The sequence below is a fragment of the Haliotis rubra genome, unplaced genomic scaffold (assembly GCF_003918875.1).
Source record: "Haliotis rubra isolate DU_JTF1 unplaced genomic scaffold, ASM391887v1 Scf213, whole genome shotgun sequence".
NCBI classification, from domain to species: Eukaryota; Metazoa; Mollusca; class Gastropoda; order Lepetellida; family Haliotidae; genus Haliotis; species Haliotis rubra.
The window spans coordinates 154,427-178,233 of NW_025766148.1; the positions used below are offsets into that span (position 1 = coordinate 154,427).

Here is a 23,807-nt window from a genome sequence, read left to right on the forward strand (position 1 = left end):
TCTTATCAAGTAGTCTTGTTATTTCATGATTCATGAAGTCAACCACCCGTGGAAGTCGTTCTACCCATTCAGTGTTTCTGTTATTAGGATCCGCTAAATCACGTGAATATTGGTGTGAAAACAAACGTTCGGCTATGGAGCGATTGAATCTCTCTACTATAGCTTGACTTCGATGGGCTCCCACCTCACCGCGTCTAACTTCTACGTTTTTCTTGGTTAGCAGTTTCGACACGGATCCCATGAATTCCCGGCCTGGATCGACTTGCAATAAATCAGGCCATGTAAGCCTACTACACTTGTATATTCGCTTAAACGCTTGTGCTACTTGATCCGAGTCTTTCGTGGTTAATGGTTCAGCTTCCTTGTAGCGGCTGGCTACGTCTACAACTGTCAGGGCGTACTTATAGGTTTTACCTCTCACCCTGTCGTGTGGAAGAAACAACAGGTCGGCCTGGTGAACTTGATTAGGTGTATGTATACCGAATTTTCTCCTCGGTATATATTTTGGTGCTGGTAAGTATATTTGCCATATAGCTTGTTTTTGTAACCAGGCTTTGGCTTTTTCTTCCGAAACACGTGCGGCTTTAGATAATTTTGTAATAGCGTCTACCCCTTTCCAATATCCTCGCGGGCTGTAGTAAATTTTCTCCATTATATATATAAATTTAAATTTTTTATGACCGTAAGCAAAGGTTTTGACACCATCTGAAGCTATCCATCGTTTTGTATCCATTGGTGATAGAGATGTCTTATTTATAGTCATCCCGTATATCTTGTGCCCGTCACTACGAAGTATGTTCATCTGGTGTTTGAACGTTTTCTTCTCGAACAGGGTCTGTTTGTAGAGGGTATGTTTAATATGTCGTTTCACCACGTTCTTTTTCACACCTTTAGCCTTTCTTATTTCAGCGTCGTCTGCTTTTTTGATAGAATACATCTTAGGTCTCAATCCGACGTATTCGGTGATTGGTGTGCCAGCACATTCATCCTTCATCTTACCTAACACCTTTTTGTTGACTTGGCTATGCATGGGGTGGTCTTTTGGGTAATCGCTGGTATCGTATAGGTGTATCTTGTTTTTCATATCCTTGTACACATCCTCGGTTTGAATTTCCATGAGTAATGAATCCGTATCCGTGTACAACACCTCACACCCTTCACCGTATTGTTTCTTGAGCTCGTTATAGTAGAAGTCATACATGAGATGTTTGGATAGGTCTAGAATGCTCATACCAACATAAACCGGTCGATTAAGTATAATGTGGCTCTTTTTCATATGTATCGCTGCCAAGTCATCATCGAATATAATACTTCTATTGTACGCCGGGCTGGATATCAATTTCCTGAGTTTGTTTTCCTCACTCGACCGGACTAGCTTCACGTTAACGCGTTTTCGTAAATTCTCCATCGTTTTGCCAAATACAGAGTTGTTCATGAGTTTGTACAGGTTTTTCTCAAAGTCGCTGGTGGCTATCTTACGTAAATCCGTGTATGGTTCCATCCACTTGCTTTGATTGAATTTTAGTACCCTATGTATTTTAGTCAGCTTCATACCCATCGACAGATATAGTTGTAAATTGCGATAGTGAATGATGTACTTGGTTTTATTCATCAAGTTAGGTACGAGTTTTTCAACGTTTACCACCCGTCCTGTAGGACCCAGCAAATTTCGTTGGTAGTCAGACATCCATTCCATATTCACCTTCAAACGCTCTGGAGCCAGGGGATAACTGTTGTGTGAGGTGTGTAAATCCTCCGGATATTCTAAATCCACTTCGAATATATAACCCTTGTTCGAATCCGGTGCGATGCTCATAACATCATCGATCTCAGATGTCCACTCGAAACCACAGGTAGGTAGATACTGGCTCATGGCCCAGCCGTACAGGTTGTTTGCATCTAGATAGAGTAGATAGTTTGTAGGTTTTTTAGGGTTGTAACCTTTCACATACTCGTTGTTAGCTTTGGCATAGCGTTTTGATACCATGGAAATACCACCGCGTAACCCTTTCTCTATAAACAGATGCATATCATAATCGGTGAATAAATCTAATTTCACACCGGTTTTTTTCAGTAGGGCATCCCACGAGAGCCCAGGACTTGATTAATACCATGCCGGGTCCAACACGTATTGCTTCGAACACGTTTTTCTGAATATCTCGAAAACATCACCCAGCAATAACACATCTGTTTTCAAATACAAATCGTGATAATCACCTAGATTCTGACATCCCAGTTTTTCCCATACTTTTTTCGCGTGTTCGTAATCGTCTTGTGTGATAGACGCGTCGGACAGCTTGCTATAGAAGCTGTCAATGGGAGGTAACTGTGTCTCATTAAACTTAGACCAGTCATCCATATATTCATATGGGTAGATACCCTTACGTAGCAGCAAAGCTCGAGTTTCCTCTTCTGTGTAACGATTAGTTGCAGCTAAGTCTTTTGGGTTATTAGCCGTGACCAAGCTGTCTAGAGACGACAACAGAAACTGAACACTATCTATGAATCTCAACCCATTTAGCGAAAAGGATATACATCTTTCCATATTGTTTGGGATACAGGATATGTTGCCTTTTACCTTTGAAATAGCTTGCATAATCAAGTGTGAATCATACCCGCGAAGATTTTGAAACACCACTGGTATATGAATAAGTTTATGATTTATTCTTAGCTTCAAGTTACATTCATTGTGAGCCGCACCTCTGTATTTACCAGTAATGTGACAGTGATCTCTAACTGAATTACCATTCTGAGGTTTACAGCACACATGACAATGTGTGCTTTTGTTGTGGGCTTCCCGGTCTGCTTTGGTCATACGCATTGGTGTTTTGTTGCATAGTTTTTTAATAATCTTTTTCTCTTCGTGTTGTAAACACTTTAGAAATTCTTCAGCCGCGTCTGGTCCTCTATAAATAACGGGAGGGTTAGTTTGACAATCACAACGAACAACCACATACCCGAACTCACACGCTTCGTGCTCTTGTACTTTTTGTGTGAAACTTTGATTAGTGGATTGAGCTACTGTATCGATTGGTTTAATGATAGCTTCGAAGTCGGCGTAGATAATATATTGTACTGGCATTTGATTTTTGTGGTTGATAAATTTCAAGATGTTTTTTTTTTCTGTCAGCATATCTATTCGTACGTCTGTCTCCCCTACACCTAGGCAATCAACCCTGTGCGAATCTAGCAGATCAGCCCTAGAAAACCCGTGAAGGCACCTTTCAGAAAAGTGTTTCTTTTCCCTGTGTTTCGATTGATTGTACAACAGTCTGCTGAAATTCTTTATCCATGTGTAGTGATATTTTTCACCTTGTTGGATCATAAATATATTGATCATTTTACGACAAACCTTATACAATAAAGGACTTATCCTGTGTACTATTACGTTTTTACCTTCATGTCCGAAAACGTTTATGGCTAAGTCTTGATTCTGTTGTTTTATTTTTTGGATCTGAGAGATGGGGGTGGGTTCGTCTATACCTTCCCAATTGAGCCCGTCGTCTTCTGGATAACTGGAAAGTCTATCGGAATGTTTTTCAACTGGAAATTTAGCGGAACTTATCGTTATCCTCATACAATTGTTGCCTCGGTTTTTAACGTTAACCACAGCTTGTTTTTTCTTGAAATACTCAGACAGTGGTAAGTACGATCCACCTTTCAACGGTATATAGTTTGCTATATCCAGGTAGACCATGTTAATCTTGTCAACAACCCAACCAGAACCCATATTAGTGTAACGTTCTAGTGTTTCTCGCATTTTTTCTAATGATCTGTCTATAGAAGAGTTGATAGTGTCTGGTTGCGTTGTAACTTCTTGATTACCTCTGAAGTAAACATTGGTGTATTCAGTTGTTTCATTCGACTGTTGTTTCTCTAGTGTCATGTTTAACGTGAGTTGAAATTTAATACCTCTTAAATCTTTCAGTTCTTCTTTTACTTTGTCAAATACCAATGGTTTTATATCTTCAACGTCTATGTTTCTTTGAACTTCCAACCTCTCAAATATTTACCTACATCATGCTCAGTAGGCGTGAATTGTAATTCTATAGGTTTTTGTTCTTTCAGTAATTCAATGAGCTCAGATTTCCTCATACGAGAATAACCTCGCATTCCACGTTCACGAGCTTGCTTTGTTAGTTCTTTCACAGTAGGCGTTTTTTTATACTTAAAACCTAAGAAATCTAGTAATTCATGTCTTCTCATTACGTTACGTTACGATCACTCTCCGCTACACCCTGGATGCATCCACGGCTTAGGGCGATGATTTTATTACCTCAATTGGCTGACTTTTATCCAATCAGGTGCCTACGCTGGGAAGTTGAGCGTACCAATCACAACTCACTTTCGCTTCTTAAATTATCTAACCGTTAAAACTTGGCAACACAATTGATGCAGAGGTACTCTGAAAGAAGTAGAAGGAGTTCTTTATATACTTTTTAAAGTTTCAGATCTGTCAATTTGTCTTTATTATTTCCCAAAAAAATCTGAGTGGCACTGCGAACAAACCTTCGCGACTGCGATTGCTATCTTTGTTGATACTGGCATGCTCGGTTGTAACGGCGGCTTAGCTTATTGGCTACTGTGAGAATGCGGAGCCAGCCAAGGGAGGTAATAAAATCATCGCCCTAAGCCGTGGATGCATCCAGGATATAGTGGAGAGTTATCGTAACGTATACCCTGGAGATTATCGATGATGTCTCTCTTAGAGCACAGCCAAATATGCCACACGTACCAACTCGTAATTCTTAAGTCTATTCAGCTCACTACTGTAAAATATTTTTGGGCAGTACATAATTGGAATATTTTTGCTCTGCATGTGACCTTTTTTAATAGTCTCACAGTGTCGAAACCATGTTATTTCTCCTTCCGCTCAGCCTTTGCTGTAATAACGCCATACATCAGCTTTAAGTTGTCCACATTTGTTTCTCTAACGCAAAAGTATGCGACAACAAACAATGCCATATCAAATTAAAACTAAATACGGGCTGATGCTGAAAAAGATCATTCATGGATGAAGCCTTGAAATGGAAAATTCTGATGGAAAATTCAGAACATGCTTCACCGTTGTTCTTTCATCTCACTGGATAAGGAAATGGAGGATCGTCAGCTTTCAACAAATAGTCATGAGTATATCGTGACGAGAGATACTCTATCGTCTTAATATGACCTCTTCAAATCTGGACTGACAACCTAACTGGTGCACCCGGTAGTTGGTGTAATGTCGTGTAATTTATATATATCTACTCGGGTGTCCCAATTAGTTGCATAAGATCCCGGATGAAGCATCTGATGAAAGTTCTATAATCATTGTACTGGTGTCACAGGCTTCTCTAGAGCTGCCCTTGCGGCAGCATCAGCCATTGTGTTACCCGCTCTGCTGACATGACTGAGCAACCAATAAATGACAATGTCGTATTGCCCAGTAGAAAGATCTTTTTTATGACTTTACAATTTCTAAATTCGATGAGTTGAAGACACATCGTTAAAAAAAAGACAGGGAATAGATTATATTAAAAACTGTTGACATACATGAACGTACAATAAGGCGTTAATAATAGCATGAGATTGCAGATACTACAATGGCTAGTTTAAGGGTCAGCGCATTGCAGATACTACAATGGGTAGTTTAGGGTCAGCGCATTGCAGATACTACAATGGGTAGTTTAAGGGTCAGCGCATTGCAGATACTACAATGGGTAGCTTAAGGGTCAGCGAATTACAGATACTACAATGGGTAGTTTAAGGGTCAGCGTATTGCAGATACTACAATAGGTAGTTTAAGGTCAGCGCATTGCAGATACTACAATAGGTAGTTTAAGGGTCAGCGCATTGCAGATACTACAATGGGTAGTTTAAGGGTCAGCGCATTGCAGATACTACAATGGGTAGTTTAAGGGTCAGCGCATTGCAGATACAACAACGGGTAGTTTAAGGGTCAGCGCATTGCAGATACTACAATGGAAAGTTTAAGGGTCGGCACATTTCAGATACTACAATGGGTAGTTTAAGGGTCAGCGCATTGCAGATAGTACAATGGGTAGTTTAAGGGTCAGCGCATTTCAGATACTACAATGGGTAGTTTAAGGGTCAGTGCATTGCAGATATTACAATGGAAAGTTTAAGGGTCAGCACATTTCAGATACTACAGTGGGTAGTTTAAGGGTCAGCGCATTGCAGATACAACAACGGGTAGTTTAAGGGTCAGCGCATTGCAGATACTACAATGGGTAGTTTAAGGGTCAGCACATTACAGATACTACAATGGGCAGTTTAAGGGTCAGCATATTGCAGATACTACAATGGGTAGTTTAAGGGTCAGTGCATTGCAGATACTACAATGGAAAGTTTAAGGGTCAGCACATTTCAGATACTACAATGGGTAGTTTAAGGGTCAGCGCATTGCAGATAGTACAATGGGTAGTTTAAGGGTCAGCGCATTTCAGATACTACAATGGGTAGTTTAAGGGTCAGCGTATTGCAGATACTACAATGGAAAGTTTAAGGGTCAGCACGTTGCAGATACTACAATGAGTAGTTTAAGGGTCAGCGCATTGTAGATACTACAAAGAAAAGTTTAAGGGTCAGCGCATTGCAGATACTACAATTGGTAGTTTAAGGGTCAGCGCATTGCAGATACTATAATGGGTAGTTTAAGGGTCATCGCATTGCAGATACTACAATGGGTAGTTTAAAGGTCAGCGCATTGCAGATACTACAATGGAAAGTTAAAGGGTCAGCACATTGCAGACACTACAATGGGTAGTTTAAGGGTCACCGCATTGCAGATACTGCAATGGAAAGTTTAACAGTCAGCACATTGCAGACACTACAATAGGTAGTTTAAGGGTCAGCGAATTGCAGATACTACAATGGAAAGTTTAAGGGTCAGCGCATTGCAGATACTACAATGGGTAGCTTAAGGGTCAGCGCATTGCAGATACTACAATGGGTAGTTTAAGGGTCAGCGCATTGCTGATACTACAATGGGTAGTTTAAGGGTCAGCGCCTTGCAGATACTACAATGGGTAGCTTAAGGGTCAGCGAATTACAGATACTACAATGGGTAGTTTAAGGGTCAGCGCATTGCAGATACTACAATAGGTAGTTTAAGGTCAGCGCATTGCAGATACTACAATAGGAAGTTTAAGGGTCAGCGCATTGCAGATACTACAATGGGTAGTTTAAGGGTCAGCGCATTGCAGATACTACAATGGGTAGTTTAAGGGTCAGCGCATTGCAGATACAACAACGGGTAGTTTAAGGGTCAGCGCATTGCAGATACTACAATGGGTAGTTTAAGGGTCAGCGCATTACAGATACTACAATGGGCAGTTTAAGGGTCAGCATATTGCAGATACTACAATGGGTAGTTTAAGGGTCAGTGCATTGCAGATACTACAATGGAAAGTTTAAGGGTCAGCACATTTCAGATACTACAATGGGTAGTTTAAGGGTCAGCGCATTGCAGATAGTACAATGGGTAGTTTAAGGGTCAGCGCATTTCAGATACTACAATGGGTAGTTTAAGGGTCAGCGTATTGCAGATACTACAATGGAAAGTTTAAGGGTCAGCACGTTGCAGATACTACAATGAGTAGTTTAAGGGTCAGCGCATTGTAGATACTACAAAGAAAAGTTTAAGGGTCAGCGCATTGCAGATACTACAATTGGTAGTTTAAGGGTCAGCGCATTGCAGATACTATAATGGGTAGTTTAAGGGTCAGCGCATTGCAGATACTACAATGGGTAGTTTAAAGGTCAGCGCATTGCAGATACTACAATGGAAAGTTAAAGGGTCAGCACATTGCAGACACTACAATGGGTAGTTTATATCACCGCATTGCAGATACTGCAATGGAAAGTTTAAGAGTCAGCACATTGCAGACACTACAATAGGTAGTTTAAGGGTCAGCGAATTGCAGATACTACAATGGAAAGTTTAAGGGTCAGCGCATTGCAGATACTACAATGAGTAGTTTAAGGGTCAGCGCATTGCATATTCCACAATGGAAAGTTTAAGGGTCAGCACACTATATATACAATGGAAAGTTTAAGGGTCAGCACATTGCAGATACTACAATGGGTAGTTTAAGGGTCAGTGCATTGCAGATACTACAATGGAAAGTTTAAGGGTCAGCGCACTGCATATACAATGGAAAATTAAGGGTCAGTGCATTGCAGATAGTACAATGGGTAGCTTAAGGGTCAGGGCATTGCAGATCCTACAATGGGTAGCTTAAGGGTCAGCACATTGCAGATACTACAATGGGTAGCTTAAGGGTCAGCACATTGCAGATATTACAATGGGTAGTTTAAGGGTCAGCACATTGCAGATACTACAATAGGTAGTTTAAGGGTCAGCACATTGCAGATACTACAATGGGTAGTTTAAGGGTCAGCACATTGCAGATACTAAAATGGGTAGCTTAAGTGTCAGCACATTGCAGATACAACAATGGGTAGCTTAAGGGTCAGCACATTGCAGATACTACAATGGGTAGTTTAAGGGTCAGCGCATTTCAGATACTACAATGGGCAGTTTAAGGGTCAGCGCATTGCAGATACTACAATGGGTAGTTTAAGGGTCAGCGCATTGCAGATACTACAATGGAAAGTTTAAGGGTCAGCACATTTCAGATACTACAATGGGTAGTTTAAGGGTCAGCGCATTGCAGATACTACAATGGGTAGTTTAAGGGTCAGCGTATTGCAGATACTACAATGGGTAGTTTAAGGGTCAGCGCATTGCAGATACTACAATGGGTAGTTTAAGGTTCAGCGCATTGCAGATACTACAATGGGTAGTTTAAAGGTCAGCGCATTGCAGATACTACAATGGAAAGTTAAAGGGTCAGCACATTGCAGACACTACAATGGGTAGTTTAAGGGTCACCGCATTGCAGATACTGCAATGGAAAGTTTAAGAGTCAGCACATTGCAGACACTACAATAGGTAGTTTAAGGGTCAGCGAATTGCAGATACTACAATGGAAAGTTTAAGGGTCAGCGCATTGCAGATACTACAATGGGTAGTTTAAGGGTCAGCGCATTGCATATTCCACAATGGAAAGTTTAAGGGTCAGCGCACTATATATACAATGGAAAGTTTAAGGGTCAGCATATTGCAGATACTACAATGGGTAGTTTAAGGGTCAGTGCATTGCAGATACTACAATGGAAAGTTTAAGGGTCAGCGCACTGCATATACAATGGAAAATTAAGGGTCAGTGCATTGCAGATAGTACAATGGGTAGTTTAAGGGTCACCGCATTGCAGATACTACAATGGGTAGCTTAAGGGTCAGCACATTGCAGATACTACAATGGGTAGCTTAAGGGTCAGCACATTGCAGATACTACAATGGGTAGTTTAAGGGTCAGCACATTGCAGATACTACAATTGGTAGTTTAAGGGTCAGCACATTGCAGATACTACAATGGGTAGCTTAAGGGTCAGCACATTGCAGATACTACAATGGGTAGTTTAAGGGTCAGCACATTGCAGATACTACAATGGGTAGTTTAAGGGTCAGCACATTGCAGATACTACAATGGGTAGTTTAAGGGTCAGCACATTGCAGATACTACAATGGGTAGCTTAAGGGTCAGCACATTGCAGATACTACAATGGGTAGCTTAGGGGTCAGCACATTGCAGATACTACAATGGGTAGTTTTAAGGTCAGCACATTGCAGATACTACAATGGAAGGTTCTGTAACTCGGAATGATAGCTGTTTTGAACAAAACACCGGGGTACTAGCTGCTTTGCCAGCGTCCTTGCATCCATTGGTAAATATTGATCGGTGATGATTGTATTTACTTAATGATTGTAGGTATTCCTGTTAATGTAAAATAATTGTTGATGTAAAATAATTGGTTTGTATCGGACGTTTTAAAACTTCTTAGGGACTAACCAACCGCCAGAGAGTCGACAAAAGTCGGTATGGAGAGATGATATCAAACGCTGAACGTTTAGCCTCAATATGTGGTTTAATCTGAATCCAAAGAAGGGGAGCCAGCTTTGGTTTCTTATGAAAGTGTTCCGCACAGATAGGATTAAAAACAGGGTTATAAGCAGGATTTGAAGGATTGGAACAGAATTTAATAATGTACTGAAGGGACAATTTAATGCGACATTGTTTTAAAGAACAATAGGGGATGTTGGAAATGCATCCAATCATTATCTGAGACCTTGGATCAGGTCTCTTTGTTTTAAAATTACTCTTGCAGGACCCAGATTTTACAATGGAGCCATAGTTCAATTTTGTGCGAACCAGTGATCTATAAAAGTGATGGAGAGTTGTCTGATTCCCTCCCCACTTTGTATTTGACACAATGTTCGACCGACTTAATGCCTTCAGGCATTTGAGAAGATCATAAGGACAGAAGAACAGAGACGGCAGAAGTATTTTTAAGTATTTTAGAATGTTTTCATATGTTGTTATCTAAATCGTCAAATGAGATAATAGCAACATTATGAAACAGACCCTTATTGGAAGTAACAAATGCTGGACATGTTCAGGAAAGCCACGGTTCGATGTTGAGTGATGGTGGTTTTTAATCTTTATCCTTCTGTCACTGTCCAGACTGCTTTCCATATTGTCAAGTTGCCTTACCGGTTGACACAACATTAAGTACTGACAGTGACGTAGGAGTTCCCTACTTGCAAATATTTTCCATTGGTCATAGATTATGTTACTAACAAAATAAATCCGTGTATGTTTATCTTTTATCAATAACATTAAGTACACAGATATTATGTTTGCTTTATGGATAGATCAGTTTTAGCCATGGCGACCAAGGAAGACAGTGATGCAGGAGTTCCAATGACAGAGTTACATTGTCAAGGAGATGACAGAAGTGAATCCACACCACAGAGAGAATCATGGAGCAGACATTTGGACTACATGCTGACAATGATTGGCTACTGTGTTGCATTGGGAAACCTGCTGAGGTTCCCCTACATCTGCAACAGGAACGGTGGAGGTAAGACTGTATGTAGTTATTTCTTATGATTCTTGGAGACAGCAAATTGCGATACCTGTATAATCTGTGACACGATTCGATAAAAACACACACGATCCAATAAACATGCAAATAACCATTTTTAGAAAGCTGTATAATTTTAAGGCTTACATTCCCACGTTATTTCTGTTGAATAAGAGTTGGATGTGTTTGTAGAACAACATGGCTGTACGGTTAGTCTGCATCTTTAAGGACGGCATCAGATTAAACTCAATGATCGATACGATCGCTAAGATGAGGTCTCAACGCATCCTATTTTATGTTAGGGTTAATGGAGATCAAGGCAAGACTACAGAATACCGGATACCTTCCGCCATCTTGGAAAGCTTATTTTAGAACTGCGCACAAAATGTGCGCAACTGAGTTCCTTAGTAACGGCGTTTTGTTTACGTTGCATACTCGACATTACGAGCATTAGGGTTTAGGGTTAGGGTTTAGGGTTAGGTTTAGGGTTAGGGTTAGGGTTTAGGGTTAGATTAGACATTAGATATGATGCTTACCTTCACAGAACGAAATCGTCAGCACTGTCGTTAGCATCGGGTTGCAGGGAAGCGAAGCTCCAACTCCCAGAATTCCGTAGGTCCCTTTTTTCAAAGGCGCATATATTTTTCATTTGTGATAACTTACCTTTCATTTTAAAAATCGTTGGTTAGTTTTACTAACCGGAAGTCGTCTCAATCAATCCGATTTCAATGGTTATTTTTCATTTTAATGCTCGCTTATTGTTTCGAATAATATAGCTCGTGCTTCCCTATAATAGGAAGTGCGCGTGCTAACAAAGAATATGGTTGGTAGGTATCCGGTATTCTGTAGGTGTACCGAGATCAAAATGTGTTTATGAATATTCCTACATATTTCCATTAATTATTATAATCGAAGTGTATAATTCAAGACTGACCCAGTAACTGAAAGTTTACGCCTAGTATATATCATGGATGTGTCAAATATCATGGTGACTTTGAAGGTAACATACTCATAAAATTACCCCTTAAATAGTTCCATTCAGTTGAGAATTCTTGACATGGAATGGGGTGAGTTAATTTGGCTTGATGCCCCTTTGAACCGTGTTCCCTTCCTACCACGACGTGTCAACTTGATGCGGAATAAAAGCCTGACGAGATACGTAACCTTGAAGCATGGTCGAGTTTAATCATTACATGAACACATGACTACATATTCCCCCAGGAGCTTTCCTCATCCCCTTTGTCTTGATCCTGGCCATCGCTGTGTTCCCCTCATTCTTCCTGGAGGCGACCATCTCGCAGTTCTCGGGAAAGGCTGCCAAACAAGTCTGGAGCTTCTGTCCTATGTTTAAAGGTCAGTGACAATATTCTGACCAATACGATTGCATATACTATATACAAATGATAGGGATTCACATGTGAGCTTTATATAATCACTTCTGTTGGGTTATTTTCGTGTTTGCAATGTGTATGCCTGATTTGTTCCCTTATTATCAGTTGTTTACAGTCCACTGACAGGTTTTATATATAGAACAAAACTGACATTGATGAGAATACGCTTATATTACTAGGTGTCATAAATAAAGGGTCAAATGATATACAGCACATGTAAAGAAACGTTTTTCAGAAATTAATGTGTCGACAAACTTGACACTTCGAGACATAAAGACAAATGTTCAAACAGCACTAGCAAACAGTAATTGTATACACCAACCCACCAAAATGAAAATGACAAACATGAAGCACTCGGTCATTCAGTATTTTGTGTACCATCCTCGCGCGTCAACTGCACAGGTGCACCTTGTTCTCATGCTCCTTTTCAAGTTCATAAGGAAAGTGTGCATTCCATTCCTCTACTTGAGCTCTGCGGAGTCCTGAGAAATCCACGCCGAACGAGTTCATCCCAGGAATGCTCAATATGGTTGAGGTCTGGCGAGCATGCTGGCCACTCCATCAGCTCTACACTACTACACTGCTGCTTAAGAAATTCCGTGACAATCCTGGCCCTATGAGGCCAAACGTTGTTGTCTTCTCGTAAAGAGGGTCAACCATAAAAGCCATGTATAGCTTGCAGGAATGGTACTGCTACAGGAGCCAGAATCTCGTCCCGATAACGCTGTCCGGTAAGACTACGTACAGTGGAGTATGTCCAGTAGGTGTTATCCCTGCCCAAACCATGACCAACGCTCCGCCAAATCGGTTATGCATGGATACAATTGAATCTGTGACGCTCTCCATAATGACGATAAATCCTCTGCCGACCATCATGGAAGGACAAATTGAAACTGCTTTTATCTGTGAAGACCACACGAGAAAATTGACGTTGATTCCAGCGGCCATGACGTCTACTCCTTCTCAAACGCGTATGTCTGTGACGTTGTGTTAGTGGTGAACGAACTGCAGGTCACCTATAGCGGAGTCCGGCTGCCTTTAAACATTGACCAACGGTGGTCCTGGATACATCGAAGTGTTTTGTCTGAAGATCTGCTGCGTTAAGGAATCTGTTACGTAACGCAGTGTTAATCTTCTGCCTATGATCTCGGACTTTTGTTATTCTGGGACGACCTGGTCGACGTGCATATTCCACGGACCCATTGGTTCGAAATCTCTGCCACAGTCTACCAATAGCACTCTGACTCACATTAAAGCGGACAGCAACCTGCCGCTCAGTTTGACCGGATTCCAAAAGGTCTATAGACCCCTTCCAGCAAGTGTCAAAAAACGTCTCATTTTAACCTGCGATTTCAAACAGGTAACTGAACAGTAAAAAAGCAGCAATGCATGTGTATTCCCATGGATAGAGCTACATGGACGTGCAAATCATTGAGACTAAGTGGCAGGTGGGACTTCTATATTGACAATTTGAATAAGCAATGAGCCATTTGTAACAGAATGTATCGGACGTTAAAGAACGTAAGCATGACCTTTGAATGGCTTGACGTATTTTACATACTGTTAAGAAAGTTTGTAAAACATTCAGTTGTATCTATTTCAAACAAAAGATTTTACAACTTTTAAGAAATAGTGTTACCAATAGTGTGAGCCTTCATTAATGAACAAAACTGACTCTGTTGATTCAGTTGAACCGTCATACATACTGCAACTACTACGTCTCCCACTACAGATAAATTTACCACTACAGCTAAATTTACCACTACAGCTACTTTTACGACTACAGCTACATTAACCACCACAGCTACATTTACCACCACAGCTACATTTACCACATTTACCACTACTTCTAGATTTACCATTACAGCTAAAATTACCACTACAGCTACATTTACCACCACAGCTACATTTACCACTACAGCTACATTTACCACCACAGCTACATTTACCACTACAGCTACATTTACCACCACAGCTACGTTTACCACCACAGCTAAATTTACCACTACAGCTACATTTACCACCACAGCTACATTTACCACCACAGCTACATTTACCACTACAGCTACATTTACCACCACATCTACATTTACCACCACAGCTACATTTACCACCACAGCTACATTTACCACCACAGCTACATTTATCACTACAGCTACATTTACCACCACAGCTACATTTACCACCACAGCTACATTTACCACCACAGCTACATTTACCACTACAGCATCATTTACCACTACAGCCACAATTACCACTACAGCTACAGCTACATTTACCACTACAGCTACAATTACCACTACAGCTACATTTACCACTACAGCTAATTTTACCACTACAGCTACATTCACCACTACAGCTAAATTTACCACTACAGCTACATTTACCACCACAGCTACATTTACCACTACAGCTACATTTACCACCACAGCTAAATTTACCACCACAGCTACATTTACCACCACAGCTACATTTACCACCACAGCTACATTTACCACCACAGCTACATTTACCACCACAGCTACATTTACCACTACAGCTACATTTACCACTACAGCCACAATTACCACTACAGCTACAGCTACAATTACCACTACAGCTACATTTACCACTACAGCTAAATTTACCACTACAGCTACATTCACCACTACAGCTACATTTACCGCTATCATCTAACAGTGCCAATTCTACTACCACAACAAGTACTACTACTACTGGGGCGTTGGGTTGGCATACAACTATTACTACTACAACTACGTATGAATTGAACACAATATTCTTGAACGCAACATTAAACCAAATTTCACTTGACTTAACTACAACAACAACTACTACTCCTCCTCCTCCTCCTCCTCCTACTACTACTACTACTACTACTACTACTACTACTACTACTACTACTACTACTACTACTACTACTACTACTACTACTACTACTACTATTACTACTACTACACGTGAAGGTCCGGGTTAGAATGTGCCTTCAGTAACCCATGCTTGTCGTAAGAGGCGGCTAACAGGATCGGGTGGTCAAGCCCGCTGGCCTGGTAGACACATGTCATCGGTTCCCAGTTGCGCAGATCGATGCTGATGTTGTTGATCACTGGATTGTCTGATCCAGACTCGATTATTTACAGACCGCCGCCATATAGCTGGAATACTGCTGAGTGCGGCGTAAAACTAGGCAATGAAATGTTTTTTTCTCTCAGCTTCCTTAAGTGTCAGCAACGAGACTTGTAGCTGGACTTGGTCCAGTTTCATCTGAGTGAATGAATGTTGTTTGACGGTCAAGAGAATGTCTATCCTCTTCAATGAACCACATTCATGCATTAGTTAAATTTTATAAACATAATTGGCCAAATTTATTACCAGTCAGAGCCACAGTTGACAAAAGCATTTCCTTCCTCGTACTGACATTCTTCCATGACGTGAACGTCCCATGTCTCGCGGGGACGGCTTGTGCTTGTGGGCGGCTGTCAATGAGAGCTTCTATATTTTACAGTAAGTGCATGAGCGCACTTACATTTCGTAATCTGTCATTGTAACCAAATTTGAAGCATTTAGCTCCTGCAGAAGCTCGGTTTGTTGCCCTCATCAACATGACATTCCTTGGTGTTACTAAAAAAACCTGGCCAGTGCAACGTAAATTATGATTGTGCATATTTCGTCCTTTGTATATCCCCTACCAAAGTTCAGATCAGGTTATTATATATTGGCTTCTTGTTCCTGAAGAAGGCGTATAAATATTTTTTTGTATTGCCAAGCAGGAGTTGGTGTTGGTGCTGTTGTAGTTGCATTCGTGTTCATGCCCTATTACAACCTGTATCTGGCCTGGCCTATCTACTACATGGTGAAGTCCTGCTCCAGCGTCCTGCCCTGGACAACTTGTGGCAACAGCTGGAACACCGACCTGTGTATTGACTACGGGAATACAACGTATAGCAGAAACAAGACAGCCCTTGCAGGGAATACGTCATATACCATCACCAAATCCGAGAAGTGGGAAAATATGACTTTAGCTCACACACCTGCGGAGGAGTTTTGGCAGTACGATATATCTGTCATGTTATTTTTATAAGGACAAGCTTTGTCAAAATATGTTTCCCGTATACATACATGGTGTTCATGTTTAAAATGAATGTATATAACTGTCAGGTTTGATTAAAGTTATCCAAAGACCAACAAATTCATCGGAGTCGACGCTGTTGTCGTTTTTGTTGTCATGACGGTCAAAGTCACATGACGAATGATATATATGACCAATTACATATTCATGACATATAAAAACATCAATCGATTCACAATTCCGCAGAGTAGTAGACTCGTTTCTCCCTTGTGTTGACCTTTTTGATTGTACATGACATTGATTTTTATTTTTGCCCAAATTATAAGATTCTCTGTACAGAGTTGCGTCCCTTTGTCACACACGAATCCAATGCAGTTCATGTATACTCTACTGCTTGCACTTCTCACCTCACCTACCCTCTATTTTTCTTTCAGCTACAATGTCTTGGGTGTCTCAACGGGCTTGGAGGATGTGGGGTCTGTACAGTGGCACATAGTTGGATGTCTCTTGTTTTCAATTGTCGTAATCTTTATATGTCTTATTCGTGGAGTCAAGTCTGTTGGTAAGGTAATGTGAACAGAAATATCACTGCTAACATCTGTACCAATGCCCTTTTAATATTTAATACACTGATTACGAGCCAACTATTCAACAGAACATCCACTCAGTTACGGATATATCCTTTCAAATTCAGATCTCACAAGTTACAAAATGGGCACGAGTTCTTTGAGAACCAACAGGAAACAAAGCACAATGTTTACTAGGAGTACAGTACTTCAAGTCAGAGCTAAGTCATGCTTGTCGCAAGAAGCCACTGACGGGATCGAGTTGTCAGGCTCAATGACTAATGACTCCCACTTTGATTTAATACCAGTATCACTCAGTGAGATCAGTGGTCCCGAACAAGGCATCCATTATGTTTGTCTATATTGCAATATCTTGGCAGGTATCTGAAGTGGTAATAAAGACCTGTGGACAAACAAAAGAATGATTCCATATTCATAATATTATGGAATATCTTTCCATTTGAAAGCTGAAAATTATGTTTCTGCCACAAGAAATATAATTTCTTTTTATCCAAGCAAAGCAAAAGCTCTGGCTAACTGTCTTTTGAATTCAAAGTCAATTTAAACTTACCAGGATTTTGAAACATAGCATTCGTGGTAGTTTAATTTTGGCTAACATTTCTTACAATCGCCAACAGCTGAAGGGATGGTGTAAATCCAACTAGGCTCCATGCAGGTAGCAAAGGTACTGTAAGTCCCCATGGTCCCTAGTATGGTGATCAACCTTCAGTTGTTGGCAATCTATAGCCTGGTTTTATATTGTACTGTCGTGTATAGTTAAATGTTGTTAGATTTGGTTACTAGTTTAAAATTTCAACCTGTGATAATCTAGTTGTTTTACTGTCCTTCGTTGACAGGTTTTTATAATAATTAATATATATTAATCTGTAACTTGATTTAGTCACGATATGACTGAAATATTCATTGCCAAAGTGACTCACTCACTCACTCACTGTCACAAGTGACTAAAGCGTTTATAAAATATATCATGATCCATAAGCTAATTAAAGCTGTTTGAAATGTTCTCTTGCATTCTTTTGCACTATTCACTTTTGTGTAAAACCTTTTGTATAAAAGGAGTAGTATCAGAAAAAACATGTACTTTGGGCTGGAGGTCTGTTATACTGTAATATAAATCTTGAATCTTGAATTAATCAAAACTCGATTCCTGATATAATTTATCTTTACTGGGATTTATCTAACAAAGTCATTCACATGAGCAATTGAAAGAAATACCCCACATCAATGCATCCATATGACTATGGGGGTTATGTACGATAGCCGAATGGCTAAAGCGAAAGACCCGGGTTCGATTCCCTACATGGGTGCCCATCGTGATATTGCAGGAATGTAGATAAAGTGGTGAAAAGGCATATTCACTCACTTGTTTATTGAATTATGTCTTTACTAGCTGTGTTGTGTAAATATCCGTTATCTTTAATGTAGATAAAACTTGATTTACAAGCTAATAATTAAATTAAAGCTTTCTAAATCCAGATCATATAGACGCCAATAAAGGTCACAATATGTCCAATAACTTGATCTGTCCCACCCTGCAGGCTGTGTACGTGACTGCGCTGCTGCCGTACGTCCTCCTCATCTCCATCTGCATCACGACGCTGCTGCAACCAGGTGCTCTAAATGGCGTGTATTACTTTTTTATACCTGACTTCAACAAACTACTTGATATACAGGTGTGTTTAAGCTGACAAAATTCAAGTCTTTGCAATTCTATGTATTTCCTTACTACCCTCTCCTTCCAATCTTGATGAATACTGACCAAACACGCCTCACGTTCATTTATTAAGCAAATACAATAAAACATGTTACATTTGACCAATTTCTAAAATGGCATTGCGTATTCATTGATAAAAATAGTATTCAATTTCGAGTTTCTGAATTGTGTGACATGCTTGTGAACATGATTCATTTCATAACTTCCGATGTTTTACTTCTATAACATTCTGTGACTATGTTGAGAATATGCTGGGCTATTCCTGCTTCTTCTGATGCTTCCAGATAAATATCAACTCTCTGTTTAAATATATCATACATCAAGTGTGGTATATCTTTGCAGTGTTGATATATACACAAGCACGGCATTACCCTCTACTGACTCTAAACCCTCTAGAAGTGATTACAACAGCAGGTCAAGTTTGATAACCAGTGATATTCACAAGAATGAAGGTCAAACCTAACATCGCCATACTTTTTGCTAGAGGAAATTTTTATGGAGAGTAAAATATTGCCATCATCTGTAATATGGCGCGGTGGGCGAGCTTGCTAAGGCGCCAGGCTAGTGATCCAGCGAGGTTGAGGTGCCGGGATCAAGCCCACCTGTGACCGGGTGTAAAAACCTTGGAGTCAACTTTGTGTGCAGACTCTTTCAGTGTTGTCACAACCCCTAGTGTGCAGTACACAACCCTGTGCACTTAAAAGAACCCACGAACCCGTTGGTATATGACCAGATGGTGGCCACATGAATACGTGCAAACACCTAGTTGCGGGTACAGCAACGTGCAGTAAACTTGGACAAAGAACTGTGACTATGTGTCCCAGTCCACCCAACTGTGAATGGGTACCTCGTTAGGATGAGAAAGCCACAATAACTCGGTGCGCCCAGTGGCAGCAAGAGTTGTATACTCCCCAGGGAGTTGAGATTGATAATACGATGTGTCGTTGAGATTGATAATACGATGTGTCGTTGAGATTGATAATACGATGTGTCGTTGAGATTGACATCCAATGATCGAGGGGAAAATACCAGCGCCTTGAGCATGCACCAGTTGCGTGGATATGTGCACTACATAAATATACTATAATAATAATAATAATAATAATAATATCTACAACTGTTAAAAAGGACAGTGTGGTCAGATGTTAATGACAGATCAGATACATATATAACGGGATAAAAACCAGTGCATTTATGACGGAAGCCAATAAGATCAAAGCGAAATCGATCAATTCTGTGTCCAAACAGGCTTCACATTCATTATGTCCTTAAAAATAGTATTCAAGATAAATATCAACTCCCTGTTTAAATATAGTATCGAGCAGACCTCTCCCATCTACTGATTGTTAATAGAAATAATGGAACTGTTTGACGATGAATTACACTACCACTTCACACAGGTGTGGCTGGAAGCATGTTTGCAAGCGTTTTATTCACTGGGAGTTGGCCTAGGGATGATTGGCACTGCTGCCAGCTACAACAACTTCCATGAACCATGTCTCAGGTGAGTTACAAACACATCAGTGCGGTAACATGAAAAAGTATCAAAATGAAACGTCACATGATTAATTTATTAACACAACAGGATTGGTGATTACTTCTGCGCCTGTTACTAACAACCTCTTAAGACACAGGCGTTTGTTCCATTAATGCAATGTCAAGGAAACTTTCTGTAGGTATGAAGGCCACCTTCACAAATTACCGGTTGCAATATAAGGACAAGATGGGTATAAAACTGAATGTCTGAAAGTGTACAATTCTATAATCACAGAGACAGAGCATTCGTATGACAAGGTCTCGCAACAAAACGTTACATGATTGGCTGTAATTACATCCCAGAAAGTTGCACAAATCATCATTGTGAAGTTAGGTTTCATAGAGCTACGGTAGTTTATGTTCCGTATTTGGGAACGAAAGGGCTGGATGTAATATGCAAATCTTTTCAACACAGCGACGTGTTAATATTTGTTTATATATTGCGTTATTGAGGCGATTTGGACATTCGAAATTCACGTAAGTTGATTTGCAACTTTACCTGAACCAGTGTAAGCAGTAGATAGTGATACAGTTGAATGCTTTAAAAAGTGTGTGTTTATATTCACAGAGATAGTGTCATATTGACGATTATCTCTGAAGGAACCAGTATCTTCTCTGGCCTGGTGACGTTTGCTGCTCTCGGGGTCATGTCACATAAAACGGGTGTTCCCATTGAAACTGTTGTCTCAGGGGGTAGGTAATTTTTATTGTATTTACAAAAACAACAAAACACCGATTTTTAAGAAAGGGAAAGGGACGTGTTGGTAGTTCTCCAGAGCTATAAGGCTCGTAAAACAGTTTTTGATCCTGATGTTTTTTAAGGAATGCTTCTTGCTGAAACAATGTTTCATAAATAGTTTTCCGAGTCCAGTGGTGTATTGTGTTTGGGATATAGCTGAATCACGGGGCAAGAGATAATGCCACGCCTTAAGGTCACAGTATAAGGATTTTAATCATAAGAAATAACAATGACACCCGTTCCCTATCCATAACAAATCTCTGCTTAAGGCAAAGTCGAATTTATTTAACTCCAAATATTTTCTGAGCATGTGCTTATGAATCACTATCAAATAGAAATGATACTCGATGTTCGCGACAATGCGGGCATACCTTGCCCCACTTGTGGCACCAGTCATTAACAGATGCAAGGCTAGTTAATTGTTCACCTGAAAAGACATGGTAGCGTATATACAGTAGCGTATAGTACCAGTGAAAAAGGGAAGTGCATCACACATATTTTGTCACTGATACACTAAACTGTAACGTGTTCTTCACAAATCTACAATAAAACATTTTGAAAGCTTTACTGACAACTTGAATGCTACAACCTTGATCCAACAACATCTGACCAAGAGTCACGTGAGGCTCGATTGCACCTAAAATGTTGTTTAATGTACACAGCAAAGGCTGGAGGTAAACCACTCTGAATGGATCCAAATGCGATGCACATAAAGCAGTGTCGCTTTCAAGTTCAGATGGGTAAATCAGTCGAAGAGAATTGGCTATTTGATTGCTAATAAACGATAACAGATCATCGATACACCTTAAGCTTAACTTAAGTTAAAAGTACTTTGTTTTCATTTACAATAGGCAAACTGTTTGACACGGATGAGAAATACAGGCAAAGTTCTCAATTTTTCAGTGTTCATGATAATACTATATTGGGTAAGATACAAATTTCCGAATGAAAAATGGAAATGTCCCAATCTCCCATATTCTAGAGAATAAACATGAAGTTCAAGCCTGTACGACAGTTATCCAAAAGGTCACGGCAATTGCTAATAGCTTGAAGACGCTTGGCAAGATTATCCTTGCAACAAAGTACTTAGTTTCAACATTCTTCTGAATATATTGCTTTACACTGCATATTACGTCTCTATTGAAGGTCCAGGATTGGGATTTGTGACTTATCCTGACGCTCTCGCACAACTTCCGGTCCCTCAGCTGTGGTCATTCATGTTCTTTCTGATGTTGTTCATGGTTGGTTTGGATACACAGGTACAATATGAAGTGTTCACTACAATGTTTTAATTCATCACGACAGCTGAGAAAGGAACTGTGGTTCAAATATAAAATGGCAGAATATTGCTGCCCTTTGGGATTGGTTTTTCCAATTTAGAGCAATTCTCCAGCAGCCAAATTGAGTGAGTGTCAGTGCCTGGGGGTTCGGGATTTCAATTTATAACAGTCTCCATCAGTTTATTCTGACAGTAACTAAAAGGAGATATTGTCAGTTCCTAGGCATTAGAGCTTCCTGGTTAGATGAGGTCTCCATAAGCTTTCTGGTAGAAACCAAAACATCGCATTTGAATCATGAACTTGATCGAGTTTCAGATTCGATCATTCGATCTGGTTCTGATCTACACATATCCTGAAGAAGTCATAAACATTTTGTTTCTATACACAATATCAAACTGTGCCAGGACGCAAACGCACAAACAATAATTACTGATGGTCGAGTGCTTAAAAGTTCAGTGTATTATCTACGAGCAGCAATGTCATTGATGGAATATGTCCGAAGGCCGTGTTAAACGACATTTCAAACTCACTATCGCAACATTAACAATGAAATCCAGAGTAAGATATAACTGTCTGATGGTGATGTTCATGAACATATTACTGGTTTGCATGGAGCTATACCGTCCACTGTTGTCCTTCCAGTTCCTGAGTACTGAAGTCGTTATTACTGCCCTGATTGACCAGTATCCGCGACAGCTGAGCAAGAAGAGGATGTTTCTCACAGGAGGGTGCTGCCTGACAGTATTTCTGATTGGAATCATCTTCTGTACCCAGGTCACTATGCTTACCTGATGAACAATTCAGTAGGTCAAAACAGCCAGTGTATTTAACAATGCTTACGATCCAGTGACTCATGAAAACCAATATTGAAGAACATGGACAAGTTGTAATTAATGAAACAGTCGCTGTGGCAAGTTGTGAATATTCCAGCTTGGTCATTCATAGTAGAATGAACCCTGTTGGGAATATGAAAGCAAAGAGTTATGTATCATATCATGTATCTCTGACTGTAGCAGAAGCAGCAGCAGCAGCAGCAGCAGCAGTAGTAGTAGTAGTAGTAGTAGTAGTAGTAGTAGTAGTAGTAGTAGTAGCAGCAGCAGCAGTAGAAGTAGCAGTAGTAGTAGTAGTAGCAGCAGCAGCAGCAGTAACAACAGCAGTATTAGTATTGTGAGCAGTTCAATCAACACTTTATTTTAGTACAAAGGCCATCGGGCCCATATACATACAATTTCATACATTATAATACAATTTGCATATATGTATACACGCCCATCTGCATACATGTATACAGGTAATCTGAACATACAATACAGGTTAATATGGATAAAGTAGATAAAGATATGATATGATAATACAAAATTATAATATGGTATTTAATAGTATCAGTTGTGACAGTGACAAGCGCTAGTAGTAGTAGTAGTAGTAGTAGTAGTAGTAGTAGTAGTAGTAGTAGTAGTAGTAGTAGTAGTGACGACATTTACAGCAGCAGTATATGGACTGTC

At 40.1% G+C, this 23,807-nt stretch overlaps 1 protein-coding gene across 1 annotated transcript; it reads left to right on the plus strand.

Annotated features, from left to right (window-relative positions):
• LOC124276766 (sodium-dependent proline transporter-like) lies at positions 1 to 23,097 on the plus strand. Its single transcript, XM_046712421.1, has 10 exons — positions 1 to 513; positions 10,781 to 10,989; positions 12,214 to 12,345; positions 16,151 to 16,430; positions 16,884 to 17,016; positions 18,575 to 18,709; positions 20,151 to 20,254; positions 20,855 to 20,979; positions 22,172 to 22,284; positions 22,948 to 23,097. The coding sequence occupies exons 2-10, from the start codon at positions 10,794 to 10,796 to the stop codon at positions 23,095 to 23,097; spliced, it is 1,368 nt and encodes a 455-aa protein (XP_046568377.1). The 5' UTR covers positions 1 to 513; positions 10,781 to 10,793.
• Positions 23,098 to 23,807: the final 710 nt, after the last annotated feature.

Excerpts from the sequence above, each read along its gene's own strand:
- LOC124276766 (XM_046712421.1), top strand. The coding sequence starts at position 10,794 with ATGGCGACCAAGGAAGACAGTGATGCAGGAGTTCCAATGACAGAGTTA. Across the intron at positions 10,990-12,213 it reads CTGCAACAGGAACGGTGGAG|GAGCTTTCCTCATCCCCTTT; the intron begins GTAAGACTGTAT and ends ATATTCCCCCAG. Across the intron at positions 22,285-22,947 it reads TGGTTGGTTTGGATACACAG|TTCCTGAGTACTGAAGTCGT; the intron begins GTACAATATGAA and ends TTGTCCTTCCAG.